General features: G+C 36.1%; 1 protein-coding gene across 1 annotated transcript in view; it reads right to left on the reverse strand.

Annotated features, from left to right (window-relative positions):
• Positions 1–16,890, reverse strand: part of NEGR1 (neuronal growth regulator 1) — a 922,148-nt gene that overhangs the window by 282,863 nt on the left and 622,395 nt on the right. The window contains exon 4 of the mRNA XM_065879003.1: positions 16,718–16,849. Coding sequence (XP_065735075.1) covers positions 16,718–16,849 — 132 coding nt within the window. The remainder of the gene's footprint in view (positions 1–16,717; positions 16,850–16,890) is intronic.

The following is a 16,890-nucleotide window of genomic DNA, read 5'->3' on the forward strand; positions in this document are numbered from 1 at the left end:
TTGTTTTGAGAGTAACAACATCTCTAAATATCCCTGGGTATGCTATACGTCTCCATTTAATTAGGTGTTCTTTAATGTATTTAAATAATACATTGTATATATATATATACACATATATGTGTTTGTGTATATATATTTATATCCTCAATACATTTATATTTTGTGGATATTCTAAACATTATTTTTCTTAATTAGACTTGCTTTTCTTGCTGATTTATAGTAATACAACTTAATTTGGTATATTGATTTTATATCTATTAATCATGACAAACTCTTATTTATTCTACTTATCAGTAAATTCTTCTGGGTTTTGTACATAGACAATCACATCATCTTGGAATAATGGCAGTTTTTGTTCTTTTTTTCAAATAATTTTACCTCTAATTTTTTCTTGATCTTGTTGTCCTGGCTTGGCTAGGGAAAGTAATGAAAGGAATCATCCTTGTCTTAGCTGATTTTAAAGGGAATGTATTTACATTTCTTCCATGTGTATGATAGTTGCTGTAGCTTTTTATTGATGTCTTTTGTTAGCTAAATATATTTCTAGTTTGCTAAGAGATTATTTTTTTAAATTGTTCAATTTGGGTAGCATCACATTCTTTTATCATACTTTAATTCTCTTTTTATTTCTTTGAAGCATATTAATATTTCGTTCATATTCTATTTGGAGTATCTCTAATATTTGTATTACATACGTCTTATAGTTTGTTTTTCTGCTGGTGGCTTGCTTTCTCATTTGTGCACTGTATTTTTGATTGAGAACTCATTTTACTTAAACACTCCTTATGGAAATTTTTTTTTTTTTTTTTGGTGGTATGCGGGCCTCTCACTGTTGTGGCCTCTCCCATTGCAGAGCACAGGCTCTGGACGCGCAGGCTCAGCGGCCATGGCTCACGGGCCTAGCCGCTCCACAGCATGTGGGATCTTCCCAGACCGGGGCACGAACCCGTGTCCCCTGCATCAGCAGGCCGACTCTCAACCACTGTGCCACCAGGGAAGCCCCTCCTTATGGAAAATTTTTGAGGTCTGTGTTTAAAATGTGTTCTACAGAGGGCATTGCTTTCTCTTCTCTCAGACACCTAAGAGGCCAGTCACCCTAGAACCACTTTAAACTAAAATTTCTACTTAGCATGTCTTAGACTTTACAGGGAATGTGAATCCAGTCTCAAATCTATCAATAGATGAACCTTGTGATTGGGAATTCTCGGAGAATAATTTTCTTTCCTATAACTCCTGTCCCATGCCCCATACCCTGTATCAGGATGGGCACAGGCATAGCACAGTGAGCTTTTCTGTTTGTTTGTGTTCTGTTTCACCCCTGAGTGTGTCACCCTTTCATTGCTTCACATTTATGGAAGGGGGGGCATCATTAATGTGAGTTGCTGTGCCCAAAAAACCCAGCTTTTGTGTCAAGTCTCTTAAGATTGGCAAGTTAAAACCAGATTCCACACCTCCAGGGAGCAGCTGGTCAGGGCTCCTTGCCTGATGGAATAGCATTTTGTGACAACTTTCAGGCTTCCAATTTGTTTTTCTTATATTGACACAAGCTTTGCCATGCTGAAAAAGACATATTTTCATGTTCTATATAGTTTCTAGCAATTTCAGATGTTCAAGACTGGGAGGGGTTTTTCTCCACATCTAGTATAGTTGATGGTAGGAAGTAACAGGTCACCAGTTTTCTCTGCATCAAAATTGGTCATTTTTATAATGCACCTTATTGGTTTTTTCCTTCTCCTTTCATCTCAGCCTATTTCCTATGCTTTGTGATATCATTTTTGTGGATGAAATGCCTTTTTGTTTCATATAAAGTATGTTTAATAAGTTTTTGAACTTTTCTCCCTTTTGCTATAGCCAATCATTTAAATAACATATTCATCTTCAAGTTTTTTAACGTGTACTCTTTTTTTTCTTATTCCAGTGCATATTTGTGTATTTACTTAAGTTCCCCGCCACACTGCATTTCTTACTGTGTAGAGTTCTGATTTGAAATGATGCTTCCCAGCACATAGGTATGTAGTTTGTAAATACCCTATTCACTGTCTCCCTGGTTGGATGCATTTTTTAAGTCAAAGTGTAGAGCATGACCATGGTCACAGCTATTCTCCCCTGTCCTGTGTCTAGCAGGATGAATCAAATACAATTTACAGGATCAACTTGAGTTCCTCTCCTACCTCTTGTTCCTGATATTATAATACTTGGAACCAATGGAAAGCTACAATCCCCAACATGGTCTGGTTTTAGTACTCTTCTTTCTCTTCCTACATACAAAGTTTTAAATTCTGAAAACATACCCCATAAAATGCAATGGACCAGTGGATAAAGGAAGGTAGGGTGAGAGGAAGGGAGTAATATTCTGACTGCCTTCATAACTGCAACCATATACAGAGAGGAGGCTGTCCAGTTTTGTCTTTGGTACAAGTTTTGGTACAAGTCTGGAAGTTTCTAAGCCAGGAAGCAGAAGATCAGGGAGAAAAATTAAGTTCTCTGTTTTCTTTCAGGAAGGCTGGGCTGTTTCTTCCATGAGGCTAAGCGAGGTATAGCATTGGTTTTTTTGTTTGTTTTTTGTGTTCTAACTCCATAAGCTTTTTACTTTGTAGAAATGCCTTCTGAATACCGGCTTTGGGTTAGTATTAAGTTTTGGAGGTTTTCCAATGTTGTTCCATTTTCTATGTCTCCAAGTCACATTTTGTCAGGAAAGTTCATATCAAAGGTTGATGGCCAGATGCTATTTTGAATCCAGTTGTATTTTTTTAGCAAAATCATATGAAGCCTCAAAGGCATGATATTCATAGATTTTTTTTTTTTTTTTTACCATGACAAACAAAATTTGCAAATATAAATTCAGTAGGCTATGCTTCATCTTGGAGGAAGAAGAGATCCATTATCTCCTTACTCTTCTCAGGAATCTTTTAATCATTGCTTCTGGCTAGATTTTTTAAGAAAGATATGAGGCAAGAATGTCTAATCTATACAGAAGATTTGAGCCCATATCTTTGATTATACTAGTCAGAAGAGGCTCAGCTGTGGTAACAAATAGACCAAAATGTGCAATGAGTCGATGAAAAGGAAGGTTATTTCTCATTCACCTAATAGTTCATAATGTTTCAGATCAATGAAAGGTTAGGAGTGAAGAGAGGTAATGAGGTAGTGGTATTCTTTGGCATAAAATCACTCAGTGGCTCAAGATAATGATAGCTTTGTTTTCTTCAACCTGTAGCTTCCCAGATCACCGTGGGGGGTTACTATTCCAACTAGCCAGGAAGAGTAACAAGCATGGAACTGAGCATGGGAAGCTTTATAGGCCAAGCCTGGAAATGGCCCATGTCATTTCTGCTCACATTTCATTCACTGGAACTCAGTCACAGGGCCAAAAGTAACCCTTAAACAGGTTAGTCACTGTAGTCCAAGTGGGGAGAGGTGGGGGCTGGGAGTGGGGTAGGGTGTTCTAGAAGGAGATAAAAATAGGTTTTGATAAACAACTTGGAATTTCTACCACATTGGATTATCTAGAAAATTCTATCAGGACACTAGATTCTTAGAGTTATACAACTTGACTCCTAAAAATCCATAGATTATCAGATTCATCTCTTTCCTGTTGGGTTGTGCAGAACAGCTCATGCCACGCTTTAGCAAAGACTGCATCTGCATGAGGATTGCACTGAGCTTCAAAGTCCTTTCGACACTCACAGAGAAAAATAGAACAGTTTGTAAAACCAATATGCTCACAAATGTGAAACAGCATTAACAAATGTAGTATTTGTGAACTTCAGCTAATTGCTGATACACCTCCTCCATCCTGACATGTCAAGGCACACTAGTTGGTTGAAACAAATGTGGAAACACTCTCAACATCTGTTCTAGGCTACAGAATGCTGATATGTTTGGACTAGGTCAAAGTATGATTTATTGAAGAAAAATATTAGTATGAATTAAGCTAATATGTCTCACTATATTATTTAAAAACCTAGAAATATTATCCGAATCCCTAACTCTAAAACAACTGGGGAGTGAGCATAAGATATAAATTACCACCAAACTACTTTTAAGTTTTTGATAAACTGAATGAAGTATGACCTCATTAAGCCTGGAGTATACAGAGAGTGTTCTAAATAGGACTTTATCATCTTTCATTTTACCTATGAAAACTGTAACTGTTTAATGCCCCCAGAACAGTGGGCATTTTTTGGGAGGAGTTGTTTTTATTTGGGGGGTTTTTTACATTGCTGTTACCTTTACTGTGTAGAGCAAGCAGGTAGGTTGCTGAGACTTCATTACATTCACTACTGAACAAAATCTCTTATTTCAGACAATGTATGAACAAACCTATTTTGAGTGCAGCATCATTCCCAAGGTTTATTTACTGTGATTGTTTTATCTATTCACTGGAATCCTAATTCTCTCGGTTCTTCACTTTATTTCAGTGACAGCCATTCTGACAGGTAGCACCTGTGTATATTCTCATTATTCAAACCTTTTCCTCATTACCCACAGTGATCCTGTCTCCTTACCCTTCAGACTAGGCTATCTTTCTCAAAGACTCTGAAGTTTACAGAGTTTACTGAAAATAATTAAATCTTATTTTGATTTACATGGAGGCAGGCTGGTATAATGAAATAGCCTCAGACCTAGAATCAGGATTTCAGGATTCCATTTTGAGTGTTTCTGTGAACTCTGTGATCTGATTTCAAAAGCTATCTAAGCATACATCGATAACACGAAGGAACTTGGGTGATCTTACAATACTATCAACTTTCAAATTCCATGTGTGCTTATATTATATTTATTTATTTATTCAACCTATAGACATGAATCACCAGGCAATATGTTAGGTACTGAAATTAAAATAATATGTTCTGGGCTTCCCTGGTGGCGTAGTGGTTAAGAAACAGCCTGCCAATGCAGGGAACATGGGTTCGAGCCCTGGTCCGGGAAGATCCCACATGCCACGGAGCAGCTGAGCCCGTGCGCCACAACTACTGAACCTGCTCTCTAGAGCCTGCAAGCTACAGCTACTGAGCCCATGTGCCACAATTACTGAAGCCCACACGCCTAGAGCCTGTGCTCTAAAACAGCCACTGCAATGAGAAACCTGCACACCGCAACGAAGAGTAGCCCCCGCTTGCCACAACCAGGGAAAAGCCTGCACGTAGCAATGAAGACCCAACACAGCCAAAAAAAGAAAAAAAATTATACTAATATGCACTAAACCTTCTTTATGCCTTAACTTAGTTAAATGCTCAGTCCCCACTTAATAGTTGAAGAAACTGACACACACAAAGCTTAATAATTTGAGCAAGCTGGCATAGTAGTAAGTGGCAGAGCTAGAATTCAAAGCCAAGGTGACAAGCTGCAGAGCCTGTCCTCAAAACTATGTGCATACTGCCTCAAGCACAAAAGTGAATACAAGTTGTCCCCTTCTTCAGAGAGCTCACAGGCCACAAAGGAAGGTTGACATGTAAACAAAAAGGGCAGTGTGATGCGTGCTATATATCAATACTATTACTTACAATGTAGGTTGTTTGCTTTGTGCTAGTTGCACTGTTGTTTTACATATATTATGACACAATTCTCAGAAGAAATCTTCAAGGTAGGTATAATTATTTCCAGTTTTTTGTTTTGTTTTGTTTTTTAATGTAAGAAAACTGAGCCTGTGAGAGGTTAACTAATTTTCCCAGTACTCCATAGTTAACAAGTGACTGAGCTGGGATTAGATATCATGTTTGTCTGATTTCAAATCCTGTTTTTGTTACCCTCTGTCACATTCCACTGCATAAACAGCAACCTTACTTCGAAATTCTCTGAAATTTATTTCTCCATTGTTGTACTTACTCTTTCCATGAAATTACAATTTTAAAGTTAAAAATATAGTTTGCCCAAATTTGCCAACAGTGCATGAGAGAACAAAATTATCATCCTTAATAACTTCTCAAAGAATTTACAAACCAAAATAATATTATTTAGAATCATTTGACACTAAAGCCGAACAGTTGCTTTAAACCTTTGCTTCCTGTCTGCCTGCAGTTGAATCCACACTGTCCCTAAAATACTTAGATAGTTGTATCAGAGAAACACATCAGAATCTCAGAATGAGGGAATACCATAGACATCATTACCTCATTTTACAAATGAGGCAATTAATACTAAGAAGTTTAACTACTTTGTCCAATGTTGTATAATAGGTTAAGTAACTGAATTAAAAATAGAATTCAGGGGCTTCCCTGGTGGCGCAGTGGTTAAGAATCCGCCCACAAAGGCGAGGGACACAGGTTCAAGCCCTGGTCCGGGAAGATTCCACATGCCGCGGAGCAACTAAGCCCGTGCATCACAACTACTGAGCCTGCGCTCTAGAGCCCGTGATCCACAACTACCGAAGCTCACGTGCCTAGACCCTGTGCTCCGCAACAAGAGAAGCCACCGCAATGAGAAGCCTGCGCACTGCAACGAAGAGTAGCCCTCGCTTGACGCAACTAGAGAAAGCCCACGCGCAGCAATGAAAACCCAGCGCAGCCAAAAATAAATAAAATAAATTAAAGGGCTTCTCTGGTGGCACAGTGGTTGAGAGTCCGCCTGCCGATGCAGGGGACACGGCTACATGCCCCGGTCCGGGAGGATCCCACATACCGCGGAGCGTCTGCGCCCGTGAGCCATGGCCGCTGAGCCTGCGCGTCCGGAGCCTGTTGCTCCGCAACGGGAGAGGCCACAAAAGTGAGAGGTCCGCGTACCGCAAAAAAAAAAATAAATTAATTAATAAATAAATTAATTAAAAAATAGAATTCAGATCTTCAGCCTTTCTGTCTTACACTCATTATGCTGTAATCTCTAAACATACATGTTTACTATAATCACCTAGTAAATTTTCAAATATTTATTCATTTATTTATAAGTAAATATAATAAAGACTGAATAATTCAGTATATTTGGGGAGTGGTTATTCAGAAATCTGTATATTTTAAACATTTCCAAGGTAGCAAGGAAATTCATTGCTAATTCCCATTATATAAATGTTTTTTTTTTTAATTTTGGTTTAGTATTTTTATACATTTGGGTAGAAATAAGAGGAAAGAAAAGGGAAGAAACAAACAGAGAAAAAGATAATGAGAAAAATGTAGCAATGGGCTACTGATGGTGAGAAAGAAAGAGAAAATGCATACAAAAATGAAGGAAGGAAAGAGGGAAGATGGGGGAAGCAAGCTCTAAAGTACAAAGGAAGTTTCCCAACAGTTTGACCCCTTTTTCCAAATTTACCCACCCTAACTCTTCTACATATTGCCTTTGTTTATACTATTTCTACCATATATTTCCCCTAATCTTCACTCCCTTCAAACACACACATACACTTACACAAAACACACACATATGTGCAAGAGCAGACATGAGAATACTTGACAATTCTTGTGAAGTTCAATCATGATGATGTGGAAAAGACCCAAGAAGATTAATTCTGTGTTGCTCTCAAGTGTTCCATTAAAAAATAATTCAATTCCATAAATTATCTGGCTTGATATACATGCTCACTGAGGAAATTTGCTAATAAAGTTGGACTTAAATAAATATGGGTTTATAAGCTATATGTTTGTTTCAAATTTCAAGATCAGTTTGAAGAATATATTCAGAAGGAGGCATCTCGAAGTTTTCAGAGTTTGACCCTTGGGCAGCTTACGAGAGCAGGGATCTAGATGAGAACACCATCACAGAAGCAAAAGCACACACAAAAGTGTGTGACAAATATATTTGTTATTTCTTTCCTGACTTTACCACTTTTCTTCAGTTTGGCATGGAATTATTTTCAACCTAAAGCATTTTCACTCTTAGAAATTGCTTTCTTACTACTAATTGATGGTCAATCTCTATTATATCTATTACTTGACAAATATCTTTTTTTTTGAAGCAATAAGTGCCAACCTAGGCAGAACAAGACAAACAAAACAAACACAGACTGTCCTCTAGCAAAAAGTCTTGCTCATGTACTAAAGCAAGAAAATTGTTTCATCTTTCACTTTTAGAAAAAAATAGGAATAATAAAAATATGCACATTTGGTTACTGCAGATACATTTTGACTTTCTATAAACAAAAGGGTCAGAGATCACTCACAGACCCTTAACACTAAAACTCCTCTCAAAACCTCTGATAAAAGTATGAGAGAATACATTTAAGTTAAATTGGGTAATAGATTCATTAAGTAAAAATAGCCTTGGCACCCTAGTCATTAACTGAAGTGTAAGTCTTAGATTTAAAACAAAGGACCAATTATGTTTCCCTCAATAGAAGAAATCATGTATTCCATAACTGCATGTTTAATAACATAGTTTACCTTCAACTAAGGAATTATATAAACCATAGAATTAAATCTGAACTTTTTATACCATGAAAGTCCTAAGGTGAAAAGAAAAGGTTTAATCTGTAGATATTTATGTCGTTCTATTGAGTAGAAATGTTTTATTTAAAAATGTTTTCTGGGTGATTATCCATACGTTTCTAATATTCAGTGCTCAATATCCATAAGGATTTTCCTTCAAATTTCTTAGTTCCTCATGTCTCTCTTAGCTGTAGTTGTTTTCAATAGTGTCATTTTAATATTTTCCTTTACCCTTGCAATGACAAAACAGAAACCTTCCAAGTACAATCCATGGATGTAGGGAAGAAAAATATTTAAATACATTTCTTTAATATTCAGATGTGTCTCTGAATAGTTTTATCATCTCAAAGTTATTCTTCTTTGATTGTGAAGCACTGGATCTATGTCTGCCTATGAAAACTCATGAACTCCCATTGAATCTGGCCCTGCCTTCCTCTACACTACCCATCCTCCTTTCTGTTTCCCTTTTTGGTCTCCTTCAGCTCAGCAGCCTGACAGATCCAGCAGTGCCTTGTCCCCTAATTCCTATGGGGTTAAGCAAATGCTGCTGCTATTGCCACGGAGCCCTCACTCCTTTATTTCCTGTTTTTTAATTTTTTTAGTGTCTATCAAATTCAATTTTATCCTTCAGACACCATCAGGGCCAAGGCCTCTTGGAAGCTTTCACTGATACCCCAAGGTGTCTTTATGATAGCCTTGCATAGCACCTTATGATTGGTTTATCAAAGTACTTGCCACACTTTGCTACAACTTCATGGTTCTTTTTTTTTTTTTTTTTTTGAATTTTTGAATTTTATTTTTATTTATTTTTTTATACAGCAGGTTCTTATTAGTCATCAATTTTATACACATCAGTGTATACATGTCAATCCCAATTGTCCAATACATCACACCACCATCCCCAGCCCCCTGAGGCTTTCCCGCCTTGGTGTCCATATATTTGTTCTCTACATCTGTGTCTCAACTTCTGCCCTGTAAACCAGTTCATCTGTACCATTTTTCTAGGTTCCACATACATGTGTTAATATACGATACTTGTTTTTCTCTTTCTGACTTACTTCACTCTGTATGACAGTCTCTAGATCCATCCACATCTCAACAAATGACTCAATTTTGTTCCTTTTTATGGTTGAGTAATATTCCATTATATATATATGTACCACATCTTCTTTATCCATTTGTCTCTTGATGGGCATTTAGGTTGCTTCCATGACCTGGCTATTGTAAATAGCACTGTAATGAACATTGGGGTGCATGTGTCTTTTTGAATTATGGTTTCCTCTGGGTATATGCCCAGTAGTGGGATTGCTGGGTCATATGGTAATTCTATTTTCAGTTTTATAAGGAACTTCCATACTGTTCTCCATAGTGGCTGTATCAATTTACATTCCCACCAACAGTGCAAGAGGGTTCTCCACACCCTGTCCAGCCTTTGTTGTTTGTAGATTTTCTGATGATGCCCATTCTAACTGGTGTGAGGTGATACCTCATTATAGTTTTGATTTGCATTTCTCTAATAATTAGTGATGTTGAGCAGTTTTCATGTTCTTCTTGCCCATCTGTATGTCTTCTTTGGAGAAATGTCTATTTAGATCTTCTGCCCATTTTTGGATTGGGTTGTTTGTTTCTTTAATATTGAGCAGCATGAACTGTTTATATATTTTGGAGATTAATCTTTTGTCCATTGATTCGTTTGCAAAGATTTTCTCCCATTCTGAGAGTTGTATTTTTGTCTTGTTTATGGTTTCCTTAGCTGTGCAAAAGCTTTTAAGTTTCATTAAGTCCCATTTATTTATTTTTGTTTTTATTTCCATTACTCTAGGAGGTGGGTCTAAAAGGATCTTGCTGTGATTTATGTCATAGAGTGTTCTGCCTATGTTTTCCTCTTTTGTCTTTCTCTTCTCTTAGATGTTGAACTCCTTGAAGACTGATATCCCTGGCCCTAAGACCTCAATAGTATCATAGTAAGCAATAAGTAAATAGGCAAATAAATACATATATAAATGTAGATATACTGAAGTAAATCTTTATTATCACATATGAACTAGTACTTCATTTAGAAGAAAAACAATATGTGGTTGTTAATGTCCTGAGTTATTCCAGGTAAGTGTTAATTGGCTTATTAAGAAATTTAAAAACAGGAGAGTAGCTTATATTATAAGCAGTATAAAAAGATGAGGAAAATGGAAAATAAATGTAGGGGCACAAAATGGAACCAGAAGTGAAAACTTAGGTGATAATTGTGAATTCAAATAATTCTCATTTTTCTTCTGGTCCTATGGTAGTATCTTTGTCCAATTCCAACCCCGAATGCTGAGCTTTTCTCTTTTTTTAGGGTGATATCTATTTGTCATCTGCAATTTCTTCTAGTCTTAAGTCTGATGTGTCTGCCTAACTTACCCAACATTTTGGAGAAAACTTTATGAATAGCCTAAGAAAACTGGTCCCTTCGCTAGAATCTTCTTCCTCCTCTTACCTCTCCCTGATGGCCCCTCATTTCAGGCTTTGATACCATTGTAATAAGTTATACTAATTGGTACATTCTATTCCACATGTTTGGAGCTAGTTATATTGGAAGATAAAGTGCAAATTTGCATAAATGAATATGTATCAGATGCAAAGTAATGTACAAATATGTGCTTGTGATTTACTGGATAAAATCTTAGTTCACAGTGCACTCAGAAATATCTTTACTGTTTGACTATAGGAAGAAGTACTCAATTCTATTTTACTGGAAATTGTGCATGCAAAATAATTTCTGATACCAAATACAATGAATGATCTTACTGACATGAGTGAAAACTGAAATAATATCTAGACCTCTTTTTACCTTAATCTAATTGACTCTATATTTTTTCTGGTTAATTAATACTTTCCTTTGTTCATGTCTTTTCGCCCTTGAAAATCAGGGGTGTTATGAAGTATTTTAATCTCATCAAACTTCAGTTTTCTTATCTGTAAAAAAAATGGAATTAATGTTTTCTCCTTCTGGGTGAAAGCACTATATAAATGGCAGGTTATTTTTATTGAATCCACCTGAAAATTTTGTTTAAAAAAATGGTATCAGAAATAAATTAGTCAACATACCATTTACTTATTGTTCTGGGAGAAAAAAATATATAATTGTGGAACAAACCTAATTATCTCTTTCCTGTTTTGCCTAGTAGAATAATGCACTTGGTGAATGCTAATCTTTTAAATAATTCATCTGATAACTATTTTTTGAGTGCCTCCTATAAACCTGGTGCCGCTCTGTGTGACGGGAACACATCATTGTACAAAGGAAAGGAAAACCCCTTAAGACATAGAGCTTACATTCTAGAGTAAATACGTGCAGAGAGAGATGTATATTTTTTCAATTGCCAACGGTGGGCCAGTCACTGTGATAGGTGCTATATGTATATTATCTCATTTAATCCTTACCCAAACCCTGAAAATTATCTGTTATTGCCCCAAATTTACAGAATTGGAAATTGAGACTCAGAGAGGTAAAGTGGTTTCCCAAGGTCTCAAAGTCCAGTAAATTATAGAACAAGAGTTCAAATAAGTTACACCTGACTATAAGGTCCGTATTTCTAAAAGAGTTACTCTTAACTGAAAAAGTACATATAAATAGAATGGAGAAAATACAACCTGTCACAAGATCAGAGAATCCTGCCACTTTTACCAGCAATATTCATTTTGAAGCGTGAGGTCTTGCAGGCTTTCCTGATTTCTAAATCTGGGATTCTGCTTCCCTATAGAGATCTTTGTTATTTGATTAGTGTATGATACCATCTATATTTTCCAGATTCTAGATTTGGCTTCCATGAATCAACTTTACTGATTTTTTAGACCCTGATCTCTCTTCTCCTGTTTTTCCCAGTTTAATTGAACCCATGGACTTTCTGGACATTCATTCTTCCACTTTTTAATTAACAATAAAAATTATGGGACTAATATCCTCTAGGCTGCTTCCAGGGATGGAATACAAATGCAAATAAGACAGAGAATCTATCCAACTCCAATCCACTAGCTCCCTCTGGCTTAGCTAACCAACTGGTTCAAATATTTTTCTCTCGTGTTATATGTGTGTATGTATATTAATTTCTCAAGGTCTGTCATAACTGTCATGATTCCTTTTCATTTTTTAGCTTGTTTTTCAATTTGATAAGAAATATATATACATACTTACATATGTAATATATATGTAAGTATATATACATACATATGTAACAATGTGTAATATATATGTAAGTATGTAATATCTTTCTTGTCCAATTGTGTGTAGGTGTGTGTCTATACATATATATGCAAATATATAAAGAAATGTACATATTCATATGTTTATTATAACTATATTATATCATAAATTCATGAATATATTCTATTCATATACAAATGAATAAGAGAAAAAACAGAGAAAAACAAGGAGAATAATCACCTACATAATCTCTCTACTCAGAAACAAGCTTTTGTATAAAATCTTACTATCTATAGTAAGGCTTTCTGTAAATAACTCAAAATGAACTTATTTATTCAATCAATCTAGTCCAATCTATACAAAATAAGTCAAATATGCCAATCATTTCACTAAAGTGCTGTTTAATTAAATTAAATAGAAATCTACATGAAAGTGCTATAAGTACAAAATGTGTGGCAAAATATGATATTTATTATATGTATGAGATATATACATATAGTGAATGTGGCAAAGGTATTAGATGAATACTAAAACATTAAACATTTCTAACTTACAGAGAACCTAAATCTCTTCCTCAAATTGACTTACGGAATAACTGAGTCAACCAGAGCTTATGAAAATTTATTACATTTCATCTTGAACCCCATTTGGGAACAGGGACAAAGTTTCTCTTCAAATTATAACTCACAAGCTACTGCAATTTTACATGCACCATCAATATTGATTAATAACCATGAAAAGAAGGGCTGTCTTGAACCTGACATAATTCTATCTTCAGGGAACCTTCAGGTTATCATGGGACGTGAAGTTCCATGTTTGTTATAGAGCAGTGTGCTCAACTTTGGGTTTTGACAAACTAAAGTTTGTTCAGTAGGTTTTGGCTAATTTCCTTTGGGAAATCAGTTCAGTAAAATCCATGGATAGTGCTTCTAAAGGGGTAAAATCACAAAATTAATACTTTCCAAATTTCCTCATAACCAGGAACATACACACTTACACTCACACACCTATGCTACTTAACTATCACTGGTATACGTGTGATAAAATTATTCCAAACTAAGGCAAATTTTAGATCTTGACCAGAAGTCTGAACAAACTTACATAAAATATTGATTCAAGAGATGTAAATTTAATTGATCAATCAGTATTCAATACAATTCTTCATGGCACATTTAAGAAAATGTGAGCTATCAAAGGTATAATTTGAGAAGCAGCAGAAAACAACATTGAGTGTTTAAAACCATTTAAAAAATCCTGTTGAGTCCATTTTCTTAGTATTTTTAATACTGTGTTGGCACCAACATTTCCACTTATGATTGTACTTTAACTGAAATTAGTTCTTAATAAACATAGTCTGTATTATGACTATAATAAACATATCATTAACCTTTTTTTTTTTTTTTTTTTACTTTTTCCTTTTTCCTTCTGGTTTTCCTTCTTAAGTTAAAGTTGGTTAACAATGTTTTCTTTTCTACCGATTTTTAGGTGTCTAAAACTCTGCAAAAGCCACTGAAGCACCCTTTTCAACTGATGGAATGTTTCTAGGCTCTGCTTCAAACTTTCCTGCTTCCATTTTGTGTTGGAAGACAATTCTCCACGGGTCTCTTGTGTTTCTGCACATCTTGTGAGCAGAGGCACTGACAGCTTTTGTTCCTGACAATCTTTTCAAGGAAGTTTGTATAGAGAGCAGTCCTGGAAGATAGAAGAGGTAGTTCTCTCCGTGGAGCAAAGGGCAGGTTTGTTTACAGTCCAGTATAATAAAGATAATTTCTCCCTCTGTGGCAAAGGGCAGGTTTGCTTGCTGCCATTATACAAAAAAAATCGAGTTTCTAAGCTCAGGGAGCCTCAGCTATGACACAAACCCACTGTGTGTATAGGCATCAGCTAGTCCTCATCATATCACCCTGTAGTAATTAGGGCTTGGGGAACGGATGTAAGACAATACTCTGGCTACTGCTATCACTATGAGTAATAAACTGCCCCTTGTCTCTGTCTTCTGCCAGCAACCATGAAATTGTGGCAGATCCTTCATAGTTCTCGACACCTGTTTCCTTAATTTTTGTCCTTCTGCTTTATATATGGATTCTTTTCTCCACACAAATCCTTTAGATGATGACTCATTGGTTGGTGTGTCTTTCTTTCAATTCAATTTCTCTCCAAATTTCTGCATCCTTACTTGACCTTTATCAGTCTAAAGTACCCACTTGTCCAGGAAAAAAAAGAGAATCGGATTACATAATAAGTGACAATGAACTAAAGTCAGAGAGATAAAAAGGATAGAAAAGAAAGTGTGAATGCAAAAAATAGTGAGGATTATACATGGAGAATAGGCCCATGAAAATCCATATGGCAGCTTGTGTTCAATTGTATCCCCATTGGAGACATGAATTTAGAGATATGTTGTTTCTGGGGGCTTGAAAGTAGGCTGCATTGCCAGGCTGGGTGTCTTGCTTGTTTGACAGATTGACTCTACCTTTTTTTTTCTTAGTGCTCACTGCTAAAAATATTACTTCCCTTGTACTCCTATTTCTCACCTCTTTTCCCAACCCTCCAACAATATAATCTGTAGACTCATATTCAGATAAGCATGGTTAGTTATAAAATAATCAGGGATTTTTATTTGCTTATTAACTCTAATCTCAGAGAGTTCCAGAGGGATGAGCAGTAACCCTCTGCAAAAGGAGTCCTGAGATTCAATGAGAACTTATCATAAATGCATAAGTCCAGGCCGTATACCTCAAGGATTTTGATTCAGTAGGGCTGGTGGGGCACAGAAAATTTCCATTTCTAGTAAGCTTCTTGGGTGCTCTGTGGAAGTTTGTCTCAGAATATTATATGAGAAACTCTGCTCCAGAAACTGCCTCCTGGCATTATGCACATTTGCTCAGAGTCAACTCCAAATGTATAGCTTAGTCACTGACAAATGTTAGTTGGTTGCAATGATTTGCCCTGGCAGACACTCAACTGCCTAGAGTGTTGTTTTTTTTTGTTTTTGTTTTTTGCAGTACGCAGGCCTCTCACTGTTGTGGCCTCTCCCGTTGCGGAGCACAGGCTCTGGACGCGCAGGCTCAGCGGCCATGGCTCACGGGCCCAGCCACTCCGCGGCATGTGGGATTTTCCCGGACCGGGGCACGAACCCGTGTCCCCTGCATCGGCAGGTGGACTCTCACCCACTGCACCACCAGGGAAGCCTGCCTAGAGTGTTTTGATAGTCATTTTTTGACCCATGAAACTAAGATTCATATTAATATGAAAAAACTGCTTAGTTTTAGCATTTGGGGACATATTTGGAAAATTTTCCTTCTTATCTATGGTACAATACAATGTACTCATTATTAGCAATGGCCATATATAGAAAGATGTATAAATGGGAGGAAAACACATTAGAAGCTATAGTTTGAAACCACTTTTGGTAAAATACTATTATCCCCAAAATATTCTATTTGAATAAGTTAAACAATGTGAAAATTTTTGAGAGAAAGACTAAAAGGGATTGTTTTTGAAAAGTAAAGACTATCGCAGTCATTGCTGTTGAGATCATAAGATATGAAATAAGATAAATGAAAAACGACTTTCATCACTGTTTTGAAATATATTTAGAGAAAAGGTATAACATAATGACACTGATGGTTCTGCAGGTATCTCTTAATATTCTAATTTCCTACTAATGACGTTCATGGGAAAATTACTTCTTCATTTTCTCAATGTTGTCCAAACTAAATAGAATTAAATACCCACATAATAGGAGTATCACAGTAACAGCTTTTCTCTTTAAGTAGAATAGCACACTTCATGTCCATCAAATTTGATTGGGAATTCCACACTTAAATTTAGTCAGAATACACTCCAGGTGAAACACATGAGAATGAAGATAACACCATGAGTATAGGATGCTTTAGAGATAAGGATACCACAGTTTAGAATGCCAGAGACTAGGATGATAATGGAAACACTGCCATCTAAACATTAAACTGAATTATTGTGGAATTACTTGGGGCAATTGATGTTACATGAACAATTTGATCAATATTCTAACATGTAAACATTTTCACTGCCAATAGGCAGTGTTTATCAATAGACCACCTCTTAAAAAATTGCAACATATGTTTCAGACAGTATTTTTCAGGTGTTTTATCTTTTCTTTGAAATTATATTGATAAAACGTTATGGGACTTACAGTTTACGACAATTTTCACTTTTTTCACATCTGGAAATGACACATCATTTTCTGCACTGCATTCATATTCTCCAGCCTGGTCCCGTGTAATTCCATAAATGTCCAAATATTGTCCATTTTCAAATGGTTTTGCTATGTGAAGAAAAAAGTACAGCGTGTTTAATTGTAGCTGC

The sequence above is a fragment of the Phocoena phocoena genome, chromosome 1 (genome assembly GCF_963924675.1).
Source record: "Phocoena phocoena chromosome 1, mPhoPho1.1, whole genome shotgun sequence".
NCBI lineage: Eukaryota > Metazoa > Chordata > Mammalia > Artiodactyla > Phocoenidae > Phocoena > Phocoena phocoena.